The sequence below is a fragment of the Pleurodeles waltl genome, chromosome 3_1 (genome assembly GCF_031143425.1).
Source record: "Pleurodeles waltl isolate 20211129_DDA chromosome 3_1, aPleWal1.hap1.20221129, whole genome shotgun sequence".
In the NCBI taxonomy this organism is placed as follows: Eukaryota; Metazoa; Chordata; class Amphibia; order Caudata; family Salamandridae; genus Pleurodeles; species Pleurodeles waltl.
Window position 1 is genome coordinate 1640697349 of NC_090440.1, and position 26626 is coordinate 1640723974.

General features: G+C 42.5%; 1 protein-coding gene across 4 annotated transcripts in view; it reads left to right on the forward strand.

The window, feature by feature from the left end:
• The window catches only part of DYNC1I2 (dynein cytoplasmic 1 intermediate chain 2), a 384780-nt gene that overhangs the window by 166850 nt on the left and 191304 nt on the right, over positions 1 to 26626 (forward strand). For all 4 annotated transcript variants that reach the window (XM_069225329.1, XM_069225327.1, XM_069225328.1 and 1 more), the window contains exon 4: positions 15460 to 15550. In XM_069225329.1, coding sequence (XP_069081430.1) covers positions 15460 to 15550 — 91 coding nt within the window. The remainder of the gene's footprint in view (positions 1 to 15459; positions 15551 to 26626) is intronic.

Consider the following 26626-nt stretch of genomic DNA (forward strand, 5'->3'; position numbering starts at 1 on the left):
GCCATTGGGCTTTAGTGTTATGCCCAATAATTTCTGATGGGGGCCAACTCAGCCCAGTAGCTCCGACCACAGGAATGTACACTTTACGATATGCTGCATTTGAAACATCCTTCAAAATAACCAAACAGTTCTATTGTCTTACCATCATACGTTTATGGTTTAAAATCCATCTCCAACAATTCAACTTTTCCTTTACTATTGGTCCAGTGTTCCACATTGCCACATCTAAAGCACGCCCCTTTACCCTTTTGCATATTTTTGTTTCTAACTATAGGAATAGACATAGAACTAACAGCATTACCAGTTTGTGTTTCAGATTTCTTGGAAGAATTTGTTGGAGTACTGTGACACATGTTTGAGAATGTTCAATTTGATTTGCTATAAGCAACACCTGACTGAGTTTAAGAATTCCCCTCAGCCACAATTCTTCTCTCACCTTTTCATTTGTATATTGCAGCATGATTTGATCCCTTAGCCACTCATGGCCAATTTGTGGTATTTTCACAAATGAAGCGAAGAATACAAAGAGTGGAAAAAGATGAGCATTATTCCTGAAAAAAGAACTTCATTCTCTAACCGTTTCTCAACTCCCAGCTCTCACAGTCCCTCCACCAGAACTCAAGAACATTGACCCCCAGCATAGAATACAGAACTTTCTTAAGCAAGAGCCACATTTCATAACTCTGCAGTTGGTACTGTTTTCCTTAATGGGCAGACCATCTCAAGTAGTTAGTTTTGCCAAGCGTTCTGCGATCTGTCCAGACCCTTATTCATTAGAACTGTCTCACTGAGTTAATAAATTTCCCTTCCGTCAACTGTCTGGGGCATGCCGCCTTAATGTTAATAAATGCATCTTTATCTAGTAGCTTTTTATGTCACTCCTGCACGTAAACGGCTAGCTTGGCCGTATGCACCCATTTAGAATGCTTAATATGCATCAAGTCTTCAGGATTAAACATGGAGTTAACAAATGAGGACCTGTAGCCTGTCAGCAGCATACATCTCTGCTTCTTTTGCAGTTCTACTTTTGCTTTTTGTAATCAGGGTTATTGGCGCACTTAAATGAGCACCAGTTACTTTACACAAGCTCACATTTATTGTAGTCAAGGGGAGATTAAGTGATTTGCCCAGAATCACAGGATGTTCAGTAGACGCAGAGACCTAAGCCTGGTTCCGCGTTTCCAAAGTCTGCATCTCTGGCCTTAATGACACATCCTCACCCTCTCTTTCTTTCATCTGATAGAAGTATCCCAGTGTGAAGGCTTTGCACGTTCCTCCACTTGCCTGTGCCTTTCATGGCCATTGGAACCTAACTTATTATCCTCATTTGTGTCTTGTCCACACTGCTTCTGCTTTTGGAGCAGCACCTTGATTTGAGGAGTTTTTGATCATTGCTAACTCTTCTTCATAGTCAGGGGCTTGTATGAGATATGCTCACTTTGCAAAAAAATAAAAATGTTTTGTGGAGTTTCTCCAAGTATTCCTGAGAGGGGCCTGAAAGATTGGTTTCCTCTTTGCCAACCACCGGGTCAGCATCTAAAATTGGCCCTCTAGGGTTTTTCTGATTTGCTTACTCTTAACTGGATATGCCGTGTCACAACACTTCTTAGTCGTTAAATGTTGGATGAGAGCTTGATCATGAGTACCTGTCCGAGACTTGCTGAGGCAAGCATGCATCTTCTGGATTTTTATGTAGAGGGGCCCCAGAACATGATATAATGCCTCCTCGATCAATGGTTGCAACAATTTCCCCATTCCCTCTCAAGAGCCTCTGTCTGGGATTTAGAGGACCTAATTGCCCCTTCAGTGGAGTCACGAGCTGTGTCAGTGGGCATAGTCATAGTGAAAAGCTTGTGGAGTCTTAGTATGAGTGCTTTTCTTTTCTTGTGGTCTCTGATAATAATAGTATTGCCCTTGTGGCATGGGCTACATTGGTGAAAGAGTATGCCTGTGTGCCAGAGACACAAACAGAAACTATGCCTGTTCCCTTCCATGGTTTGCAGCTTCACATCTGGAGCCCATATTTTGCTGAAGATAATTCAATGGGCTACCATATTGCGATGTTTCCCTAACCATCAAAGTCTACACATGTATGCAATGTCTAAGATTATTTACTAATTTAAGAATTTTTCCTTCTGGTTGGAAATACTTTCATATTAATAGATAAGTTGTGTCTTGATGGGCAACCTGTAGAGGTGATTCCAGCCCAAAAGATTGCACACATTACCACAGCATGGGCATCTATAAATGTAAGGCTTGCCATGTTGTTGGATCCATTTTTTTGATTGGTGGCTTACTGCTTGTAGAACTCCTTCTCAGGCAGTTAATTTCACAGTCGCTGCTCATTTCTTGGAAGATTTTAAAACATGTTTTAAATGGCACTTCCTTGATGGTCAACCATGTTTTGCCCCATTATGTGGTCTTGCTTTAATTTTCTACTACTGGATGTGTTTTTTTTCCCCTCATGTCATTGTGTTTTGTAATTTTATGTTTTTCTTTTCATGAAGTATTATAAAAAGTTACTTTTTGCACAGTGCTCTAATATCCTTGTGGTCAGGGTAAGCTTTTACAGATGGTGATTAAACATATTGAGTTAATTCTTGGCCCTTTCTCAAAAACGGAAGCCTGACCAGCTAGGCCATGTCCCCTCTGCACAGAAACTCGAGCAACATGTGCTTTGGTGTAGTGTTTTAGATTCCATTGATGGAATGTACACACTGAATGTCAAGTTCTTCGCTGTCTCCTTTTTCTGTCAGTAGTTCTTGCTTGGATCTATTTTTACACCCAGATCAGTGCCTTAGGTGACTCTCCCACCTGCCCAGAGACTTACCAAAATGGACAACTGGGTTGCTTCCTTTCTAGATGGTGGAGACCACTGACTGTCACTCTTAATGTAACTTGGGCTGCGTTCTCTGCAGAACACGGCTATTTGTAAGGGAAGAGTGGTGATGCAGTAGGGCTAGCATCAGCCCAGATGTCCATGACTTACTATGGACAAGGTGACCCAGTCATGACAAACACTAGATTCCCTGGGTCCTGATGGAAGCTTTGAGGCCTGTGGGATGGATGAAGTCAGCCGGAAAATGTAGGAGGAGCAGAGCTCCCCTGTCGGCATGAATATAGCTAAGGGAGCCTCGTTCCTCACTACTGAAACCTGTTGACGCAAGAAATGCAGGCTTTACATGACTGCATATCTGGCACGTGTCAGCTGTGGTCTGCTGTTCCAGTTGTCTGGCATCTCTTAAAACAGTTTCTTCTTTCCTTGATCAGTGGTAGGTACAGCTTAGTACAATGTTTGAGGGATTTTTTCGCACAGCAATACTATTTTATTCAGCATGAAAGGAACAATCTGCTTGCAGGCCAGATTCTGACATGCATTAGAGAGCTTGTCTAATTTTCTTTTACATCATTGATTCACCACAACTGAATGCTTTTAGTTCTAAGGTTATGTTTATCTACTTTCATTTATAGTACGCGCATAACATTTACCTAGTGGTGCTATGAGTAACATACAAATCAGTATATAAAAAATATTTTCTTAGAGGTATCACCATGAAGTTTAGAAATGTCGCTGGAAATACAGAGGATATCCTAACTCTAGGTGAAGATATCTATGGTGTACTTCTCGGAGGTTGGCGTGGGGGGCTTTTTTCAGGCTCTTCTCTCAGTACTGGTGTATTGAAAGAATGACTTCTGAAGTTTTCCTTACCAACATGTTGCCACCACTATTCAATTGTAATATTCCCACAGAGGATAGGCTCTGAGTCGTCCTCATGTATTAAAGGGAACTATGTGCCAACAAGAAACACAAAAACAAGAGTAGCAACTTTTGTCCTCTTGAACTGAGGACGCCTACATTCATTATTGCTTGTCTTTCCGTTACCATGCATGCATACGAGTTAATGAAGGACCGTATTTCCTCATCATTATTAAGTTTATAGCGTTCCTTGCTACCGCTAAGGCTTCCATCACTACCCCCATTTTGAGCAGTTTGGTCTTTAGGACTTTTTAAATTTACAGTGATCCTTGCTACCCCTCTGGCTTCCATCACTACCCATATTAGAATAGTGTGGCATTTATTGCCTTTTAAATTTACAGAGATCCTCGATACCACTATGGCTTTCATTGCTAACCATAGCAGAACAGTTCGCTTTTAGTGCTTTTTAAATGTGCAATGATCTTTGCTACCACTGAGACTTCCATCATTACCTCGCCTAGAACAACTTGGTATGTAGTGCGCTTTCTTTTTTGTTTATTATTTTTTACTTAGTGCATACAAATGAAAAGCATTACACTGCAAAATAAGGTAGTATAACGTTAAATGTTCTGGGGGAGTTATATCATCACAAAAGGGATGTGAGCTATCAACAGGACGACCTTCTACATCAGGCAGCTCCACCCTTTTTTTAGAATAAAATACTTCACCTCAAGAAAAATCATCACGAGGTACTTACAGAATTAATCGCTGTACAGTAGTGACATCTTTTAACAATGGAACTAGTGATCACACAGACATTTGAGGTAGAGTTACTAGAAGAAATGTTAGGAAAAGCATTAGCAATACAAATATCTCCTTATTGCTAATTGAGTAACAGCCAAAACAGCATGTTCCTTCTGAACAAAGTTCATAACCACATCAATAAATCTCCCCAACCCAGTTTAAATTACTAGTCATCTTTAAATATGTTTTGGAATAGCAGATGTTTTGTCTTAATCAGCATGTCATTTTCAGAAAATAAACATTTTTCTAACAAATACTTCTTACATTTAAGGCAAACAAAATCGGTTATCCAATTTATTTTCTGAAAGAAACATTTTTTCTTTCAAAACAGAAGGTTTAATATTTAATATTTAGTAACTATGTGGTCCCCAAACATTAGCTTGCCATTTTCCTCAGGTACTGACATGTGCAAATGCTTCACATGGACAGAACCCCATTCAAATGTCCAGGTTTTGTCTGGCATGGATACTCACCCTAACGTCACAGATGCCTATAGTATGACTATATTGCTCACCATTATATCAGAGGCACCACTGCCAAGGCTGGACATTGTTATGGGTAGGATGCTCACGGTACATCAGTAATTACCATTATTATGCCAGAGGCGGTCACCTTTAGGTAATGGGTGGCCAAAATTAGAGAAGTCGTAATGCCAGTATGCACAGCTATATTAGGAATGTCCAGAATATATCAAGAATGACAATTAAGCCAGGACCACCTTTATGCCAGGAATGGTGGAAATTAGCAAATACTTTTGAGGATCATTTACTCTAGGCATACGTTCCAGAGAGTAGCTTTGTTTATCAGGGAGAAATACAATGCCAAACACTCACATGCAGACAGACACACACATAAATGTTCACACATCCATGCACACACAAAGATGCATGCACAGTGATTCTTAACAGTGGATTTTGGCTCACAATCAAGCCTCTGCTCTTCTCAGCTCCTGGTCTGATCATGCACCCAATTTGCACATTTCCTCTCTGGCTCATGTGAGTCACTTGAGTGAATCTACTGTGATTACTACTGGCACTCTTTTTTCCTTACCCATTGTGCACATACATAGTGTGACTTATAGAGTGGAACCTGCAATATATCCAGTGTGCTTGTGACTACTAGATTGAGAGTGGATGCATAAGGTCACGTTGCAGGCCCAGTAGACCAACAATGTGTGTTAATGGCCTTTTCATTGGCTTGGCTAGCTGCAACTCTGAGGACATTGGGATTAGCAGTGCTTTCTTCTTTAATGCCCACAAATACTTGCACTAATGTAATGGAATCAGCTTCCCCTTGGAGAACTACTTCAGGATGCTGGCGAGCTACCAGAAGCTCCTGAACTACTCTTTGGAGACACATGCTGTACATGTAGTCACCCGCAGCAGCTGAACTATACACCCTAAGATACATTTCTTCATTTGTTAGCTATACATCAAGGTATTTGAGCAAAGAAATGTCTCATTCCCCGGCATCATATCTTTTCCAGACAGGGTGCTGAACATGTTACAGTCAGCTGTCATCTGAGCAAAAATGTGACTGATCAAATTCACTCCAGTCCACTAGATCTTCCAGGAGTCCTACATCCTTTCTGCCACTGGCATTCAGATTTCCTCTGCTCTTCACTTAAATCTCTGAGCCAGCTGGAGGACCTGACACAGCCACTGCGTAGCTGTCCTGCACCTCACCAACACCAATTTAACCTTCATAACAATATGTTCGATGGCATCTGTCGCTGTAGATACGCATGTTCTGCAATAGCTCGCCATCTGGTGTTGGGCCGGAGTGTTACAAGTTGTTTTTCTTCGAAGAAGTCTCTCGAGTCACGGGACCGAGTGACTCCTCCTTTTGTCTCCATTGCGCATGGGCGTGGACTCCATCTTCGATTGTTTTTTTTCCGCCATCGGGTTCGGACGTGTTCCTGTCGCTCCGAGTTTCGGAACGGAAAATTAGCTAATTTCGGAAGATTTTCGTCGGTATTGTTGCGTTCGGGATCGGCGTACTTTGATTCCACACCGCATCGAAGATCGAAGAGCTCCGGTGCCCTTCGGGGTAGTTTTTCGATCCTCCGTCGGGGCCTGGTCGGCCCGACCGCGTGCTGAAGAACGCGATGGAACGGACCCCGTTCCGTTTCTGCCCCAAATGCCACAATAAGTACCCTTACACAGACCAACACTTGGTCTGCAACCTGTGCCTGTCACCTGAGCACAGCGAAGACACCTGCGAGGCCTGTCGTGCGTTCCGGTCCCGAAAAACACTCCGAGACCGTCGAGCCAGAAGACTTCAGATGGCGTCCGCACCGACAGCCCAACGGGAGTTCGAGGAACAGGAAGAAGAAGGTACCTTCTCGATCCAAGACTCAGACTCCGAAGGATTCGACGATACACAAACCGTGAGTAAGACGTCGAAATCCACTCAGAAGAACATTTACAAGGCCCAGGGGACGCCACTGCCACCAGGCCATGGCTCCACCCATAAATTCGGTGACCGCCCGTCGGCACCGAAAAAGGCCCAAACAGTGCCGAGATCGTCCGACTCCGGTCGAGACACCGGCACGCAGCCTTCTCGGGACCGAGAAAGTGCTGGAGACAAGCCTCGACACCGAAATGCCGGTGCCGACACGGCTCGACGCCGAGACAGCGGCACCGAAACAGATCGACGCCGAGAGGTTTCGGCCCCGAAAAAGAAAAGAGTCACCTCGGAGCCGAAAAAACACGCAGACAGGGTTTCGATGCCGAAACAAACTGCAAGCAACCCAGCTTCAGGCTCTTATACAGAAGAGCACTCGCTAACCTCCCAAATGCAGAAGCATAGGTTTGAGGAAGAGCTGCAAGCAACTGATGTGGACCATACGCAAAAGCGTGTCTTCATACAGCAGGGGACAGGAAAAATAAGCACCCTTCCCCCCATTAGGAGAAAGAGAAGGTTGGAGTTCCAGACGGAACAGACACAACAACCAAAAGTGGTGAAAAGAGTTACCCCACCACCCTCTCCTCCGCCTGTGATTAACGTCTCACCAGCACAAACTCCATCACACTCCCCAGCTCACACCACCATGAGCCAGGGTGACCAAGATCAGGACGCATGGGACCTATACGACGCCCCAGTGTCAGATAACAGTCCGGAGGCATACCCTACAAAGCCATCTCCACCAGAAGACAGCACCGCGTATTCTCAAGTGGTGGCTAGAGCAGCACAATTTCACAACGTAAACCTCCACTCAGAACAGGTCGAGGATGATTTCTTATTCAACACCCTCTCCTCCACCCACAGCTCCTACCAAAGCCTGCCTATGCTCCCTGGTATGCTCCGGCACGCAAAAGACATCTTTAAGGACCCGGTCAAAAGTAGGGCAATCACACCAAGGGTGGAAAAAAAGTATAAGGCGCCTCCTACAGACCCGGCTTTCATCACTACACAGCTGCCACCAGACTCTGTCGTTGTAGGAGCAGCTAGGAAAAGGGCCAACTCTCACACATCTGGAGATGCACCACCCCCAGATAAAGAGAGCCGCAAGTTCGATGCAGCTGGTAAAAGAGTCGCAGCACAAGCTGCAAACCAGTGGCGCATCGCGAACTCCCAGGCACTACTTGCGCGCTATGACAGAGCCCACTGGGACGAGATGCAACATCTCATTGAACATCTGCCCAAGGACTTACAAAATAGGGCAAAACAAGTGGTTGAGGAGGGACAGACCATTTCCAACAACCAGATCCGCTCCTCCATGGACGCTGCAGATACAGCTGCACGGACAATTAATACATCTGTAACTATCAGAAGGCATGCATGGCTCCGAACGTCTGGATTTAAACCAGAGATTCAACAAGCAGTTCTCAATATGCCTTTTAATGAAAAAGAACTGTTCGGTCCAGAAGTGGACACAGCGATTGAGAAACTCAAAAAAGATACGGACACTGCCAAAGCCATGGGCGCACTCTACTCCCCGCAGAGCAGAGGGAATTACAGCACATTCCGTAAAACGCCCTTTCGAGGGGGGTTTCGAGGTCAAAGCACACAAGCCAGCACCTCACAAGCCACACCGTCCAGTTACCAGGGACAGTATAGAGGAGGTTTTCGGGGACAATATAGAGGAGGGCAATTCCCTAGAAATAGAGGAAGATTTCAAAGCCCCAAAGCCCCTACTACTAAACAGTGACTCACAGGTCACTCACCCCCTCCACACAACACCAGTGGGGGGAAGAATAGGCCATTATTACAAAGCATGGGAGGAAATCACTACAGACACTTGGGTTCTAGCAATTATCCAACATGGTTATTGCATAGAATTTCTACAATTCCCTCCAAACATACCACCAAAAGCACAAAATTTAACAACACACCATTCCAATCTCCTGGAGATAGAAGTGCAGGCACTATTGCAAAAGAATGCAATCGAATTAGTGCCAAACACACAAATAAACACAGGAGTTTACTCACTGTACTTTCTGATACCAAAGAAGGACAAAACACTGAGACCAATCCTAGACCTCAGAGTAGTGAACACTTTCATCAAATCAGACCACTTCCACATGGTCACACTACAAGAAGTACTGCCATTGCTAAAACTACACGACTACATGGCAACTTTAGACCTCAAGGATGCTTATTTCCATATACCAATACACCCATCGCACAGGAAATACCTAAGGTTTGTATTCAAAGGAATACATTACCAATTCAAGGTACTGCCTTTCGGATTAACAACCGCACCAAGAGTCTTTACCAAATGTCTAGCGGTAGTCGCTGCACACATAAGAAGGCAGCAAATACATGTGTTCCCATATTTGGACGACTGGCTAATCAAGGCCCATTCGTTCAAACAGTGCTCAAATCACACAAATCAGATCATACAAACCCTCTTCAAACTAGGGTTCACCGTCAATTTCACAAAATCCAAAATTCTGCCACGCAAGGTACAACAATACCTGGGAGCCTTAATAAACACATCAAAAGGAGTAGCCACTCCAAGTCCACAAAGAATTCTAAATTTCAACACCATCATACAACGCATGTATCCAACACAAAAGATACAGGCAAAGATGGTATTACAACTCCTAGGCATGATGTCATCATGCATAGCCATTGTCCCAAACGCAAGACTGCACATGAGGCCCTTACAACAATGCCTAGCATCACAGTGGTCTCAAGCACAGGGTCACCTTTTAGATCTGGTGTTAATAGACCGCCAAACTTACCTCTCGCTTCTGTGGTGGAACAACATAAATTTAAACAAGGGGCGGCCTTTCCAAGACCCAGTGCCACAATACGTAATAACAACAGATGCTTCCATGACAGGGTGGGGAGCACACCTCGATCAACACAGCATACAAGGACAATGGAACGTACATCAAACAAAACTGCATATCAATCACCTAGAACTTCTAGCAGTTTTTCAAGCACTAAAGGCTTTCCAACCAATAATAGTTCACAAATACATTCTCGTCAAAACAGACAACATGACAACAATGTATTATCTAAACAAGCAGGGGGGGACGCACTCCACGCAGTTAAGCCTGCTAGCACAAAAAATTTGGCATTGGGCAATTCACAACCAAATTCGCCTAATTGCACAGTTTATACCAGGGATACAAAATCAACTCGCAGACAATCTCTCTCGAGATCACCAACAGGTCCACGAATGGGAAATTCACCCCCAAATTCTGAACACTTATTTCAAACTCTGGGGAACACCTCAGATAGACTTGTTTGCGACAAGGGAGAACGCAAAATGCCAAAACTTCGCATCCAGATACCCACACAAACAATCCCAAGGCAATGCCCTATGGATGAACTGGTCAGGGATATTTGCTTACGCTTTTCCTCCTCTCCCTCTCCTTCCTTACCTGGTAAACAAACTCAGTCAAAGCAAACTCAAACTCATATTGATAGCACCAACTTGGGCAAGGCAACCCTGGTACACAACGCTACTAGACCTATCAGTGGTACCCTGCATCAAATTGCCCAACAGGCCAGATCTGTTGACACAGCACAACCAAAAGATCAGACACCCAGATCCAGCATCGCTGAATCTAGCAATCTGGCTCCTGAAATCCTAGAATTCGGGCACTTACAACTTACCCAAGAATGTATGGAAGTCATAAAACAAGCAAGAAGGCCATCCACCAGGCACTGCTATGCAAGTAAATGGAAGAGGTTTGTTTGCTACTGCCATATTAATCAAATACAACCATTACACACAACTCCAGAACATGTAGTGGGTTACTTGCTTCACTTACAAAAATCTAACCTAGCTTTCTCTTCCATTAAGATTCACCTTGCAGCAATATCTGCATACCTGCAGACTACCTATTCAACTTCCCTATATAAAATACCAGTCATTAAAGCATTCATGGAGGGCCTTAGGAGAATTATACCACCAAGAACACTACCTGTTCCTTCATGGAACCTAAATGTTGTCCTAACTAGACTTATGGGTCCACCTTTTGAACCCATGCACTCCTGCGACATACAGTTCCTAACCTGGAAGGTGGCATTTCTCATCGCCATTACTTCCCTGAGAAGAGTAAGCGAGATTCAGGCGTTTACTATACAGGAACCTTTTATACAACTACACAAAAATAAAGTCGTCCTAAGGACCAATCCTAAATTTTTGCCAAAGGTTATTTCCCCGTTCCATCTAAATCAAACAGTGGAACTTCCAGTGTTCTTTCCACAGCCAGATACCGTAGCTGAAAGGGCACTACATACATTAGATGTCAAAAGAGCATTGATGTATTACATTGACAGAACAAAAAACATCAGAAAGACTAAACAACTCTTTATTGCATTTCAAAAACCTCATGCAGGAAACCCAATTTCAAAACAAGGTATAGCCAGATGGATAGTTAAATGCATCCAAATCTGCTACCTTAAAGCTAAACGACAGCTGCCCATTACACCAAGGGCACACTCAACCAGAAAGAAAGGTGCTACCATGGCCTTTCTAGGAAACATCCCAATGCAAGAAATATGTAAGGCAGCCACATGGTCTACGCCTCACACATTCACCAAGCACTACTGTGTAGACGTGTTATCCGCACAACAAGCCACAGTAGGTCAAGCCGTATTAAGGACATTATTTCAGACTACTTCCACTCCTACAGGCTGATCCACCGCTTTTGGGGAAATAACTGCTTACTAGTCTATGCAGAACATGCGTATCTACAGCGACAGATGCCATCGAACTGAAAATGTCACTTACCCAGTGTACATCTGTTCGTGGCATCAGTCGCAGTAGATTCGCATGTGCCCACCCACCTCCCCGGAAGCCTGTAGCAGTTTGGAAGTTACCTTCAATTATTTATATATGTATCATCTCAACCTTAAATAGGTGCATACTTAGTCACTCCATTGCATGGGCACTATTACTACAATTCAACTCCTACCTCACCCTCTGCGGGGAAAAACAATCGAAGATGGAGTCCACGCCCATGCGCAATGGAGACAAAAGGAGGAGTCACTCGGTCCCGTGACTCGAGAGACTTCTTCGAAGAAAAACAACTTGTAACACTCCGGCCCAACACCAGATGGCGAGCTATTGCAGAACATGCGAATCTACTGCGACTGATGCCACGAACAGATGTACACTGGGTAAGTGACATTTTCATTCATATTGTATTTAAAAGGGTATATCTAGTAAATTTGTCTTAGGGGACTTTACCTATATATCAGTAGACATGTCTGTTCTGTTCAAAACCTGCTCCCAGTGTGCTTCTGTTCTAGGGCACTGTCATTCCAGATGATAGAAGGCATCACAAGTCACCCTGCATTTGAAATGCCTCTCACTTTTTGTGGCATCTGTCTTGTGTAGCAGAGGGACTGGGATGCTGCTGTATTTGGAAAACTCTTACCCCTCACCTCTACAACTGCTAATTCTCTTTTGAAGAAGCATTTTAAGTAGAGACCAAACAGATGGGAATTCCTTCAGGAAACTTAATCTTATCAGAAAATTGTTGTAGGAACATATATTCAAACTATTCCACATTCATTATGTTACATGATTAGGTGCCTGGGATATTTCCAGGGGTGGCTCCTTCGCAGTGGCGAAGGAGCGTAACCACCCTGGTTAAGCCAGGAGCTGAAAGAGAAAACAATATTTAATTATCGTGTTATCTTTCAGCTGCTGGCTCAGCCAGCAGCATCTTCAGGTCGCAGGCTGGACCACAGGTGGTGGGAGGGGGAAAAGGAGAGAGTGCACCTAAGTGCGCATGTGTGTTTGGCCGGCTGTCTCAGGCCAGCCAAACACACATGCACACTTCGGTTTCTCCAGCCCGGCTGTGTTTAAAAGACGGGCTGGAGAAATTGTGTCTGAGTGGCAGTCCAAACCGCTCAGCCCAATCCTGACGCTGCTTTCAACCTAGCTTTAGCATGAAACCAGCACCAAGATTGTTGGGCGGCCTGTGCTGATGTCCCAGTGAATGCTGGGACATCACTGCCTCAAAAGAGTGATTCAGCATCTGTGCCGGTGACCATTCACCATCTACTGCTTTTAACAGACTGAGGGTTTTAGATACGATTGAGAGCTTCATGTGTGTGTGCCTTAGTGGTTATGGGCATGGTCCATGTGCCCTTCTATACCCTTGGCATAAGGTGGCTTTTTAGATCCAGAATTAGCAAAACCTGCCATTTTAAGTATAGTTTAATTATAGGGGATATCAGACAGTACTCTTCAACCAGTGGTCTGTTACTGTTGTTAACATTTTTTCTTCCGTTCATTACAGCATGGGGCAGTAGGATTGGCCCTCTTCAGCAATTGGCTAAATTAGCCGTATTAGTAGCAGCCTTAAGTGCCATGAAATTCTCAGGCCATGTGTGCTTTTGGCTTTTAGTCAGTGTTTTTTAAGATTAAGGAGGGCCCAGCAGCATCCTTTACAATAATGTTTTGTAAAACCATAGCAAAGCAAACATTGACAAAGATAAAAGGCTGTCGACCACCTCTGCCAATGCGTGTTTCTACACTGTGAATGAAGACTGAGAGGGATATTTTAAGAGATATTAGTTCTTAATCTATAGCCCCAGACCAGTATCTCTCTTGGTACAGAGCGCTTTTGGTCTTTATCAGTCACAAGAACGTTTCAACTTTAGGCAAATAAAAGTCGTAGTCTACTAACGAGTTCATATGAAAATGCCTTATGCCTCCGCAGTGGTGTGTTCTTATTTGGTTAGCACTGCTTGATAACAGCGTCCATAGAGCGTGTAGGTGAATACGCGTTCGTATACTCAAAACAAGCAGCTTACAAACTACATTAATTCCCTACGCCACAAGTGAGATTTGAGTTCTTTTTTCATATGTTGAAAATACAGTATGAAATTGCAAGGAAAGTGTACTGTACCGATTGCTGGCGGCCAAATGGTTCGGTGTATTCAGCTGCAGTGTTCAGCATTTGTCCGCCAGATGGCAGTAGTAGTCCAAGAGACGACTACGTTCTGAAAATTCATCAATAAATATTTGTTGTCTGCGAAAAGCACTGTTTTTGATGTGAACTTATTTCCTCGTCCTGTTGCACACAAAGGTGTAAATGCTAAGCGTTCGCCCCACATGAACGTGGTTGTTATTCTCTTTTAGGATTGACCTTTTTGCATTTACATCTTTGTGTAAACGTCTTTGAGGCGTGGCAGGCCAAGGGGAAAGCAGCAGAGACACGAGACGTGTTTTATCTCTTTCATCTGTTCGCTTGTCGCCTAAAATCATAACTGCTATACATTTATTTAAAGTGTGTTTTAAATTGTAAGCTTTGCACAACTAAAATGTTTCAGATACGTTTATTCGAACGTATTATGTAATCGAAAAGTTACTAAGAACCGAGATACATTGTGTTTATCGATTGTTGAGAAGAATTATTAATTTGATTTTTTTTTTTTACCCAATGCACATTTTAAGCATGAGACGAAAATTGGCAAAATATGCGAAACATACACCCTTTTTTCTGTTCGCGAGGTGTTTTGTTCTACTATTGCATGTTGCCAATTTTGTTCATTTCCAAAAGCATGCTGCTTTTTATGCATCAATTTCTCCCAGACATGTTCTCTTTTTTTTTTTTACGAATCATTCACATATTCCATATTAGTAGGCCTGTTTTAGGATACTTTTAAATATGCTGTTTGTATTCAGTTAGGAATGGCGATTCACAAACCCAAATCTGCACAGTAGGTTAAACAAATACGCATACTGAGATCAACTCTATCTAAGATTATCTGTTCATATGACATTTTTTTGATCTCGTAATAGTAGAAGAAGCTAATTTGCAGCTTTATCGAGTGCTGTAAAGTGCTGTTAACTCAATTACCAGTTGAAAAAATGAGGGCTTTTTTTTTAAACTGTTAATTCTTACAAAGGTGCTTGTCCAGTTTTTGATATGTGACGCCCTCTTTGTAATTAATGCCCATTCTGAAGGCTCGATGATCATGGGTGCTGTACATTTAGGTCACTCTTGTTGCCTTTTGGGGCTGTACCTATACCCTTTGCTTCTGGTTTTTGGAGAGAATTGGGATCTCTGTTTGAGTTAGGATCCCACTACTACTGAGTAAAATGTCCCAATTCAGCTCCATTTCTTTCCCTAGTAAAGGGAATAAGTAAGTTTGGAAAGTGCTGATGTCTGCCAAGTATCTTTGGTTTGAGTAGTTATGTTCCCTATTAGATGTTAGTGTCAGCGTAGTCTATATAACATTCAAAGATGAAACATTATCATGTCATAGTTCTCATGTTTTCATTGCGAAACCCTAATGCATTAAAAACCATATAGCGATTTGCATGAAAAAGCATGACATTTTAACTTTGTCTTCTCCCCCCTTTTTCTTTATTCATTTTCATCCATGTATCTTTTATTTTGCCATCATTTTCTAATTTAATTTTACTGTTATTATGATTTCAAATACTTCATGTTGAATTGATTTGGAAACCTCATAAGCAGTGCAACCTCTACGAGTAGTAACAGCGGATACCTGTCTGTTTCACTATTTAGTCCCTCCTCCTACGTCGCCATCTTCCAAATCTGTGAGCACGCCAAGTGAGGCAGGAAGCCAGGACTCCGGTGATGGCACTGTGGGAACCAGGTATGCTCCTTCTACTTGTATTGCTTCTATGAGATAGCCGATGGTTTAGATGTGTGAACATTCTGAGAAACACAGTGAACATCTTCTTTAAGAAAAAAGCACCAATACAGAGTATGTCAAGCTTCATTTGATCTGTTGTTAACTCTTCATGTTCACTTTTTCAGGGCTTCTTCCAGTTATGTGATTTGCAGGAAAAAACATCAGCTGTTAATTGCATCATCTCTTTGCTAATCCTCTCAAGGGTTATTTACAGAAAGGGGATTTTGTCTTTTCAAGATTTATGGCTCATTTTTGTTCTACTGTAGTCGCCCTTAATTAAGCGGAGGCTGAAATGCTGTACATGTTGAAGTCAAAGAGAGAGGCAATAATTTATTAGATTTTTTTAAAGTAAGGAATCTAATTTTTGTGGAAGTTTCAAAACTTTTCAAGTTTTTGTTTAACAGAGGTTTTGTGGATCCTGGCACCGCTCAACATTTGTAAGTCAAAGTGGTTTGTATGGAAAGCTGGTAATCAATGGAAGCAATGCCCAAACTAGTTACACTAGAGAGCCACACTCTGGTTATTCTAGTTCAAATGAAGACTTAAATCAGCATTGATCTACATGAAAAATAAACTATCCTCTGACAAGTGAAAGAAAACAAGTGGATAATTTTTTCGAGATACAAACATTCTTTAGGATGGCAACAGAGACTCTTCTCTTGTTTTCTGCTTATACCCTGCTTATTTTAAACATGTATACCACAATTTTTTGTACCTGACACTTTTTGCTATAATTGAATATGCATGTAATTTACTTCCATACAGAAAACCACATCACACACTCTTCAGGCGTGATTCTGCTTCCATGTAACCTAAGAAAATTGTGGCTGAAGTTTATCTTGGCAGTGCGGCATAGGAGCAAGGAATGGCCTTCAACGTTGGGAAAATATATCATGGAGGTTATTGCCTGATTTCAAAGCTAAAGTCACATCTTGTGTGATGTTTTCAGAAGATACTGGCTCTTATAGCCTCCTGAATCCAGCTAATCTGTCAGATCAGGCTTATCAGATTGAGATGTCCCCTAAAGGATTCCCCTTTCAAAGTCCTCACCTGCAGTTATTATTCACCACTACTGCCTAAAAACATAGACGTAGTGCCAACAGAATGGGAAGAAAAGGCTCTTCACACCAACCTTCTGCAACAGAAGGCTATTTTTTGTGACACTAAAATCTTTCCTCCTGACTATTTAATTAAAGGTTGTCCATGTTTCAGCAGACAACACCGTTTCAGTGTGCTACATCAACACAGAATAGGACCTTCTTAGCCATCTTTGTTAACTGTTAGCCCAAATCTTTACAAAATGTTCCTTATTGGCATGTGCATGGTAGAAATCAAGACTGTGAGAAAATAGTTTTGCTCTTTAGAAGTAGAAACTCGGCAACCTTCTTAATGAAATGGAACTCGCCCCATGGGCCACCAGTGAAAGAGAGTGCCTCATTTGCAGCAGGGGTTCGAAGGGCATCAGAGGTACTGGAATTATACCTGCTGTTCCTTGCGTCCATAACAAATGTTATGAGAGAAACTCTGCAACCTTAGGAAGCAATGTCTGAGCCTGTACTTCCATTTACTGATGGTCTCACAGATACTGTGATGACTGTTTAGTTGGAACCATGATGTTGCCTTCTTGTGAATAGGCGGGTCACCAGACGTCATAGGCTGGAGCCTGATAAACCGGATTTTCTCAGAAATGACCCCACTCTAGTGAGCCTTATTGTGCACACCCGGACTAATAAAGTAAATCCAAATTTATTTCGAACTACTCCGGCGGACAGGGAACCCAATAGAATTGATGCTTTTGACAAACACTGCTTTTTTCCACCAGTGTGGCACCAGCCTGGTAGTCTGATCTGTGAACGGTGTCTGTTTCCTTTTTGGACATGGCCAGTGAAATCTTGCTAGCTGCCCTGCAAGATTGTATGCCCTGTTTGGTCCATACGATACAAGATGGGCCAAACACAGCCAAGTATGTTCGGCTCCCAGGTCTGGATACCATGGATTGCCAGGGCAGGGTGGTTTATACCAGTGTAGTCCACCATAGGCACGCATGGATGAGGTCCACTGGATTTTTCTGTGATCTACAGGCCTCCGTAATGGACATCCCCTTTGATGGGTCCAACCTGCTCGGAGGGAAGATGGATTCTGCTTTGGAATGCTTTAAAAACAGCTAACCTACAATGCGTGCCTGTTGCCCTTTCCCAAATATTTTCCGCATAATTTTGGATGTTCAGAGGTATTCAAGAGGGCTGGCATCTAGACAGAGACTGTCTTCCCAGTCATAGATGCAGCAGACAATCCAGTTTTTTCAAAGTTGTAGATGTGGACCTGGTAGGCAGCATTAGGGTTAGTAGGGGAATCCGTTCTCCTTGGGCGTTCACAAAAATGATGATATCTGACAAGACACATCTTCGGAGGTTGTGAGTCGATGACTGGCAAAAAAAGGTGGGGTCACCGCAGTCAGTTGAGGTTCACCTCTTGACGACACAGGAACTCTTGCCACCATTGGAGATCACTATAAACAGGCCAAAGTCCCAAGTTTTTTATTTATTGTGATACGGAACTCCACAGGAGGGCCACATAAAATGATACATATTTGTGAAGAATCATTAGAAAAAAGTAAACGGTTAACTAAATTAATACAATGATAAAAACAATTAAAATAGTTAAAAATTCTGACACAAAACATTTCATTTGGTGGAATATAGAGGGCATGTAATAACTCTGAGGCAGTGCATAAGGAAAGAGTGAGACAAATTTGGCGCAGCCACCTGCCGCGATGTAGCGATAAGGCCAGACAAATTAGTACAACATGTTTCAAATTTTTGGCGCCATTGTGTCAAAGATTACAAATAGCAGAGGAACCGAACCGTCTAGCCTATAATGTATTATGGGGAAGCAGCCCCTGTCGCAGCAGGAGCCAGAATCTTATCACCCCGTGGAGCAAGTTCCAGATGAGGTAGGGCTGTGTAACCCTCATCTTTAAGGTATCCGATATAATGTGAAAACTCTGCCTGTGCACACAAGTCTGGCTATCCTGACGGAACCTCACCGCCCAAGTTGCATTCCTAAGTGTGGATTTGAGCAATGCTGGAGAGAAAGTGAAAATTGCAGAAGAATCTAATTGAAGAAGATCTATGGCATATAAAAAATTCCTGCAGATGGTATATTTTGCTCTGTGGCCGGCTAATATTTCTTTTTTTTTAACAGTGACTGCAGGGGAGTCATCGCTGCACGACATCAGGCTAACCATCCAGCGAATTACCGCAGCCAATCCTTGAATGAAGGAACTGCGCAAGCCCAGCTCAAGTCGTAATGTTGGTGCCGAAAAGGCAGAGTTTTCAGATGAGAGATTCCTCAAGACACGTCCCTCGAGTTTATCGAGAAAGACCCAGTTGGAGACCGCAATGTCCTCTATGCCGTAGAGGAGGGATGGGGGTATCTTTACCCGATAAACCTCTAAGAGCTGTTTGAAATGCCTTTTGCCCGTTGCCCTATATAGGGCGTTCAGACCATTAGCTTGGGATTGAGCCTTCCTTTGGTTGTGCTCAATATGCTCTTTCTCTTTAAGATTCCTACAGACGATTTTACCCAAAGCGGTGTATGAGTTTACTCTTTCAAGTTGTTGGGCTCCGAAGGTCCAACGGAAACTGCTGTACTTAAATCTTTTTTTCCCATGAAAACACAAGATTTTGCTTTTAGAGCAATTTGCCTTTAAAATGGGCTTTGGTGTATTGCTCGAGGGCTTGAAGACCGTTATTAAGCCCCCTTGGGGTGCGATCTAATATAATTATGTCATCTGCATAAAGCAGACAACATAATGGTCTGCCTCCTAATTTAGGGGTGAAACCCTAAAACTGAGTTAAATGAGTAGGTAAGTCTGAGAGGTACAAAGAAAATAGCAATGGGGCAAACATACACCCTTGTTTTAGGCCATTTTAGTCGGAATGACATGGAATAGGCCTCGTTCACCCCCTAGCAATACTCTGCACCAGGTGGAGGAGTGAAGAGCTACCACAAGGTCAAGGAGAATACCAGCCATGCCTAGTCTTAAGAGCTTCTTCCACAGCAAAACGCGGTCTACTTTATCAAATGCTGTGGAGAAGTCTACGAAGGCTGCGTAGATCACTTCCCCTCTCAGACGTATTTCTCATTAATTACTTGCAGGACTGAGATATTATCAATTATGTTGTGACTTGTCCTGAAGCCTGACTGTTCCAATCGGATAATGTTATTCCTTTCAGCGCAATCGCTAATCTGGGAAAGCAAAAGTTTGGCAAAAAAGTTTCCCGACCGTATCCAAAAGTGTAATCTGGCGGCAATTCCAAGGGCAGCTTCAATCCCCTTTTTTGTAGAGGGGAACGATGATGCTACCCTTCCAGGATAGAGGGACATTCCTGGCTTCATAGCAGTATTGATTCACCGGTAATAAAATCTTACACCAGGAGGGTATATTGTGTTTTATTACCTAATGGGGATTTCATCTGGGCCTGTTGCAGCAGAACTACGCATTCCTCTTATGACAGCCTCAATTTCTTTTGGAGTGATATATATATATATGGGGTCTATTCTGGTTTGGGGGAGTTCCACGGTAGTCCCATAAGAGGAATAGAGGCCAGATAGAAAGGCCGACCAGCTAGATTCATTGATGGACATTGGGAGGGGCCTGGTAATCGTACCGCACCGCTCTGCAATCAATGACCAGAACCGCATAGTGTGGCTGGTGGAGAATGCTTCTCTTACTGCAACCCAGAATCTATCTGTAGTATCCTTTTTTAGGCACACTCTTAGCCTCCCCTACCTCCTTTTTAAAATGCCCGGCTGGTTTGCCTTGCTGATGTATGTTCCCCATACTGATTACGAATAAGAGCATTGATTTCTCTATTCAGTAGAAGTAAGGGGTGAGGTTTTGCTATGTTTTTGCTCTGGGACTTCTGGTGGGGGATCAAAATAATATGTTGCATAAATACAGTAAAACTCTCCATTACTTTTCGTGCCCAGCTGCCAAGATCGTTCAGGGTGCTTTTTAGAATACCTTTGAGCCCCTCGAAAGGACCAATGTGTTCTTCCCGTGTTGACATTAACCGGGGGTACTGCCCTTGTAAGCTCCAGGGATCGGCTGATTGCGCCTTCAAGTCGAGAGAAAGAACCCTATTGAGTCCCTACTTTGTAGGGACTCTAACTTGCTCAGGATTTTGTTGACGATCAGTTTGGAGAAAAAGGACACTCTGGACTTAGGCCCAAAACCAGAGTCCTCCAGAGAGACCAGGTGTATGTCACTACTTTCAATTAGTCTAAGTGGTTCAATGTCTGAAGAGCATTTTAACAGTCGGGGTCTGTTTAAAAAAAAGATCATTATCGAATAAAGTCTGAAGTCAAAGTGTCATCAGGGTGACGTCCCTATCCCCTTTTTGAGGGTTGCAGCCAAACCTGTGCGGGCATGAACCCTGGAGGAACTCCAAAAGATTGTGCAAAGGGATTTAAGGATGGCCTATTTGGTTGAGATATAGTCAGATCGTGAGCCAAAGTTGCATCGACCATTTCAGGCCTGCCGATGCTTTGTTATTTCTTTAAAAGTGATGAATCTGTGGTCTCCATTTAGAGCTATCCCTCAGAAGAACAAATTGCTTACCTTCGATAACACTCTTTCGCGTAGATACTGTACCCGCAGGTTCATCAGTGCTCTCCCACCCATTTTTCTGTGAAGTGGCCTTTTTTCACATCTAAAATGTGCCAAGTTAGTATTCAGCATACTGCCACCAACAACTGTTCATGCTTCGCGTCTGAGGGAGCGGAAAGGGCTCAGATAAGAAAATGATGTTGGCGCTCTGGCTGGTAACTATATGAGTCGCACAACACCATCTACTGATGAGTGGGACCTCTGCTATGAAAAAATCTCCAGGTCCAGTCTGGCACTTGCAGGATGTTCTAAGGTGAGGATTCTGTAGTTAAGAGTATCCACCAGAAAGGTAAATAACAGATTCTTTAGGGATTTGTATGAGATTTGTTACCCACGATATTGCAGTTAATCCTCTACTTAGGAGATAAACAGCACTACTGCAACATAGGAAATAAACAGCACTACAGCATTTCAGGGATCACTCTTATTCAGATTAACTCTGCTTGTCCTCTCCAGTTGTGGATCTAGAGTTTTTTCAAACTATATACTCCGGTTTTTTGCCCTTTCTCTCATGATTTTCTTTTTCAAGGAAAGGGCAGTATCCTTTGTTTCTCGGCCTCAATCACTGAGATGATACATTTGTTCCTGCACGGCTAAATTTAGAAGTTAGAGCTCTACCAGCTCCTGTGTGAACTCCTTAAGAACAGTTAACAGAGGCCCTTTCTGAATCTTAATAAACAAATTTACTCTTACATGTGTGATGCACAATATAATACCCTGTTTATGATCCTTGGTATAGATGGGCAAATTAATTAGATTAAGAAGTCCTACAGAAGGACTCATTTTTTTGCTGGAGAGCCTTCTTGTGCTATACTGAAGACAGCCTTCCTCATTCTTTAGCAGACATGGTACCTGCCTTACAACAAAAGACAGAAACCACAATTAGTGTGGAGCTTGACTACCCTTTCGAGTCCCGTGCTTTTTTCAGTCTTCTTTGCACTACATTGCTATCTTAGAATGAAGTGTAGGTGATATTAGATACTGTAATAAGTGTTCTCTTTCACTGAGTACTTAAAGTGGTGACAAATGCCTTGGAGTTCACTGTGAATGTCAGTTTAAGGTCTTTCTTCACTACAGGAGTCAGAATTTATCCCACTGGAAGACATGGAACCCCACTATGATTGAACATGTGCTTGGTCCATATGGACTACAAAATAGTCATGCATTGTATAAAGAGACTAATGAACTCTCTCTCCAAGGAAATGCAGATACTGTGGCTTTTGGCAGTGTCCAAAACAAAAACACAAATTCGGTAAGCCCACAAGCAAGATGTATACTCTTGTAGATATCAGAAAACTCTTTTGGATCTACCCATGTAACTTTTGCAACACAAAATGTCAAAGCTCCGGATTTGGTAGCCCAGATTGACTGGCCATCTGAGGGATATGTCTTTTTGATGAGTTAGGAATGTAGGATTCTGTATGCTTCTCATCTTCATCTGCTATCTTCGAGGCTGCTTAACAGATTCAGGATGTCTGAAGCTGACAGAATCGTCAAACCCTTAGATGAGCCATGTAGATCTTGTACTGTGTTGTGCTTCCCGGTATCATGCCATGCTATGTTAGGGACCAGACCTGGAGTTCTAGGTTATATGTCACTATACAGCAACTCCAAATAAAGCAACTTGACTCCTAAAATGAATAAAATAACATCCCCTTCATCAATCGTTTGATAAATCTTTCAAAGATGCTCCATTTTCTAACATGACCAAGAACTCATTTATGTAGCTATTAAATTATTTTCATTGCAGTATTGCGGAAAGGCCATTACATCAAGTATTTGTTCAGGTTAGTCTGCTGCTGTATGCTTTTTCACATTATCCATTGTAGACAGCTTGTATAGGTTGAAATGTAAGCATCTCTCTTCGGATTGAAGCACAATCGTCCTGCCCCAATAAAGCAGACTTGGCCGATAGAGGGTGAATTGACAGGAGTTCATATCAAAATTTCTCCTTCTTGAGATGTGCGAAAAGTAAAAATATCAATCTAAATGTACTGAACTGAAGCATCCCTCTGACAGTATAAGGGTATACGATACAATCACCGGAGAACTATTTGTTACAGGTAAGAATCTTTCTCTAGTAAAGCCCTTAGTAAGAACAGCACCTTGGGGGAAAGAAATAGGTTGACAGCACAGCCTGTCAGGGAGTAATGACTGCCTAGCTACATTATTTAGTGCGCTTTGTTATCAACATTCTTGTAAACTATAAAATAGTTAAGCATGAGTCTGGTCTATGAAATAGTTATAAACAGATAATTATGTTTGCAATATACGGATCCTATCGCATAACAAACAGTCTGCTTGCTCTTTTTCCCAAATGTTTGCTGGTGTACCCATTTACTGCCCATTCCCACAATACCCAGTACCCAAAATGTATATTTTGTGTTTCATAGTATTATTGGGCATGTGGTTCCATTAAAAAGTGCATTGTGCTAGCGTTCAAAGAATTTAAATATTGATTTTTAGTTCTCTTTTTTTTTAAATGTGCAATGCCCTCTCTGAAGAGTTGTGCTGTGATGTTTATACATTGAGTTACATTTCGCCTCTAGTATAACTTCATGTTACAATTTTTTTACAACTGTGTACTTTATAATGGTGTTCCAAGAGTGCATATTAAATCAGTTTTACTGTGTTTGCTATATATTGCAGTCAGAAGTGGTTAAAGGCAATCCACTTGCTTACTCCATAAAGAACATATTTCCAGATTCAATGAAAGCAGCCATTAAACATCTACGAGTCAAGCATTTCAAGCTATGCCTTAGTGCGGATATATTACTGATCCTGGGAAAAACTGTTTTCCAAGGCAGACGGTCCTTGCATGCCTTAGCCATAGCAAGGAGCCATTCGTGTCGCAACTGTTGCAAAAAAGTGCCATATGGAATGATGTTCATGTGCTAACTTCTTAATGTTGTGTCCACCGGTGACATGCAGAAGCGTACATGACAGTTGAAAATATTGATAAGTTTACCCTAATGGGATATGTAATTGTATGTTAGCATATGTGCTCGTACTTGCAATCATCGGATGATCAGTTGCACATTAGGGCATAGTTGACATCATATATAATTCTATTGGCATGGGTCCCTAGAGTGGGACCATTAGCATTCTTCGTTGGCAGTCTTCCAGTGATTAATTCATTCTAGTGGAACGTTCTCATCCATCACTATACAATAGTGCTAATATTTCCTTCCAGAATATAGCACACATGAAGTGAATTCCATCTTTGTAAAGTTGAATGTGGCATTGAAATTCAGTGCAGAGAGGTCCACTTTTTCATCAAGCATTAATGATCACAAGATCGTTAAGAAACCGGTGCCAATGATGAGACCTCCTAGCACTTGACCATCACTGCATGGCCCTATTAAATGATGCGGCGAATGCTAGAATCAGCACATTTATTCTTTAAGAATGGGCGTTTGTGCAAGTTCTACATTCTAGCGCTTATATGCCTCGTACATTGCAAAGACATTTCCTGCTGCAGAGTTGGAATTTTATCAGGGCAGGACTGGAAACCAAATTCAGCCCTGGCAAAAATATTCAAACCAGCCTCACACTGCAGGAGAACGCACTAGAGTGGAACCACGGAAGCCATGGTTGGTTCATGGCAGCTCTTGTACCTGCTGTGCACCAGGAAAACGCCAGCCTGGTAGAATAGCCGTTCAGCCCTATCTGTTGTGTCCTACTTATGTAGAATCCACTGAGTGGAGCGTAGTGTTGTACTAAGTGGCTGACACTGTATCCATGTTCTTTTGCACACACTGATGCACACCCTTTCATGGTAGTATGTTCTTAGCATGTGCTATAACAATTCCAGGATATATCTTTAAATACATTACAGGAAAAAGGTAAAGTCCCACTCTAAGAAATCTTGGGGTTATCAAGTTCAAAGTTTATTGCATTGCTATTCAGACGTTTTACTTCCAAAATTTCAAAAAGTCACTTTATTTCCATAGCAAAGGCAACATCCAAAGTAATGACACGAGAAAGAGAATCAGCCAACACGTGTTTCGCCCCCCCCTGGCTATTTAAGCCAGGGCTTTCTCAAGGCATAAGAGTTAACAAGCATTTATAATTTGAATATTAAGTCAGTCATATTCTCAAAAATGCATAGAAGTCGGAGACGCCGACTGTCCAAACTGTGACCGCGACGCTCATGCGCCCGTTCCGCTTTTACGGCTCTCTGCCGTTGACAGTCGGCGTCTCCGACTTCTGTGCATTTTTGAGAATATGACTGACTTAATATTCAAATTATAAATGCTTGTTATCTCTTACGCCTTGAGAAAGCCCCGGCTTATATAGCCAGAGGGGGCGAAACACATGTTGGCTGATTCTCTTTTCTCGTGTCATTACTTTGGATGTTGCCTTTGCTATGGAAATAAAGTGACTTTTTGAAATTTTGGAAGTAAAACGTCTGAATAGCAATGCAATAAACTTTGAACTTGATAACCCCAAGATTTCTTAGAGTGGGACTTTACCTTTTTCCTGTATTGCATACACTTTTCTAGAGGACTTTGGGTCCCTGTCCTCTGGTCAAGTCCCCCACCTTGTGAATAAGGCACTTTACACAGGAGAATATTGACTTTGGACCCTCTCCAGTATCGGAGCTTTGCTTATCATTAAATACATGTTTATTCATACCCGAGTACTGCAAATCATAGTCCATTGCTTGTGTATTTGTGTGGTGTTGCCTAGTTGGTCCAACCCCACATTCCATTTTAATTATTCCAACACTTACAAGTCAGGAAATCAACTCTTGCACCACACATGTTTACCCAAACGCAGGAGTTGTGCCTTTTTAAAAAAAAAAAGATGTACGTCTCCTAAGTCTGCTTTGAGACAATAGGGCGTAGGTATAAAATAGATGAATTCCCTAACTCTGATGAATTATGGGTTAAATTTGATTAATTTATTCGTAAACGTGTTTTAATTCACTTGTTCGAGCCAGAATGTGAATCTGTCTTTTAATGCTAAACTGGTTTCAAGACTGAATAAAGTACTGCCCAGCTAACCAGCCCTCTCGGCTACTGTGTCTTCTCATTTGCATTTGGTATTGAGTTGCCACCTCTTCTAGGACATCTCATACACATTCTAACGTCTTGGTTTCCCATCAAATGACACTTGTGCGCCCCAGGCAGTGTTTAACCTATAATTACTGCGGTGTCACAGCGTGGAAACTCGAGCATTCCCACATCCCAGTGGACATCCACAGTGCTTCCTTACAAAAAGCTTTATGTGTTGACTTACTTCCTGTACCAATAGGACGATTTCCTGCTCACGTTGAACGCTTTGGGCAGTTTTGCAGTTCGTTTGCTGGCAAAGACCTGATCTGCTGTCAGTTAAAAACACGTACAGATAATCTGCCT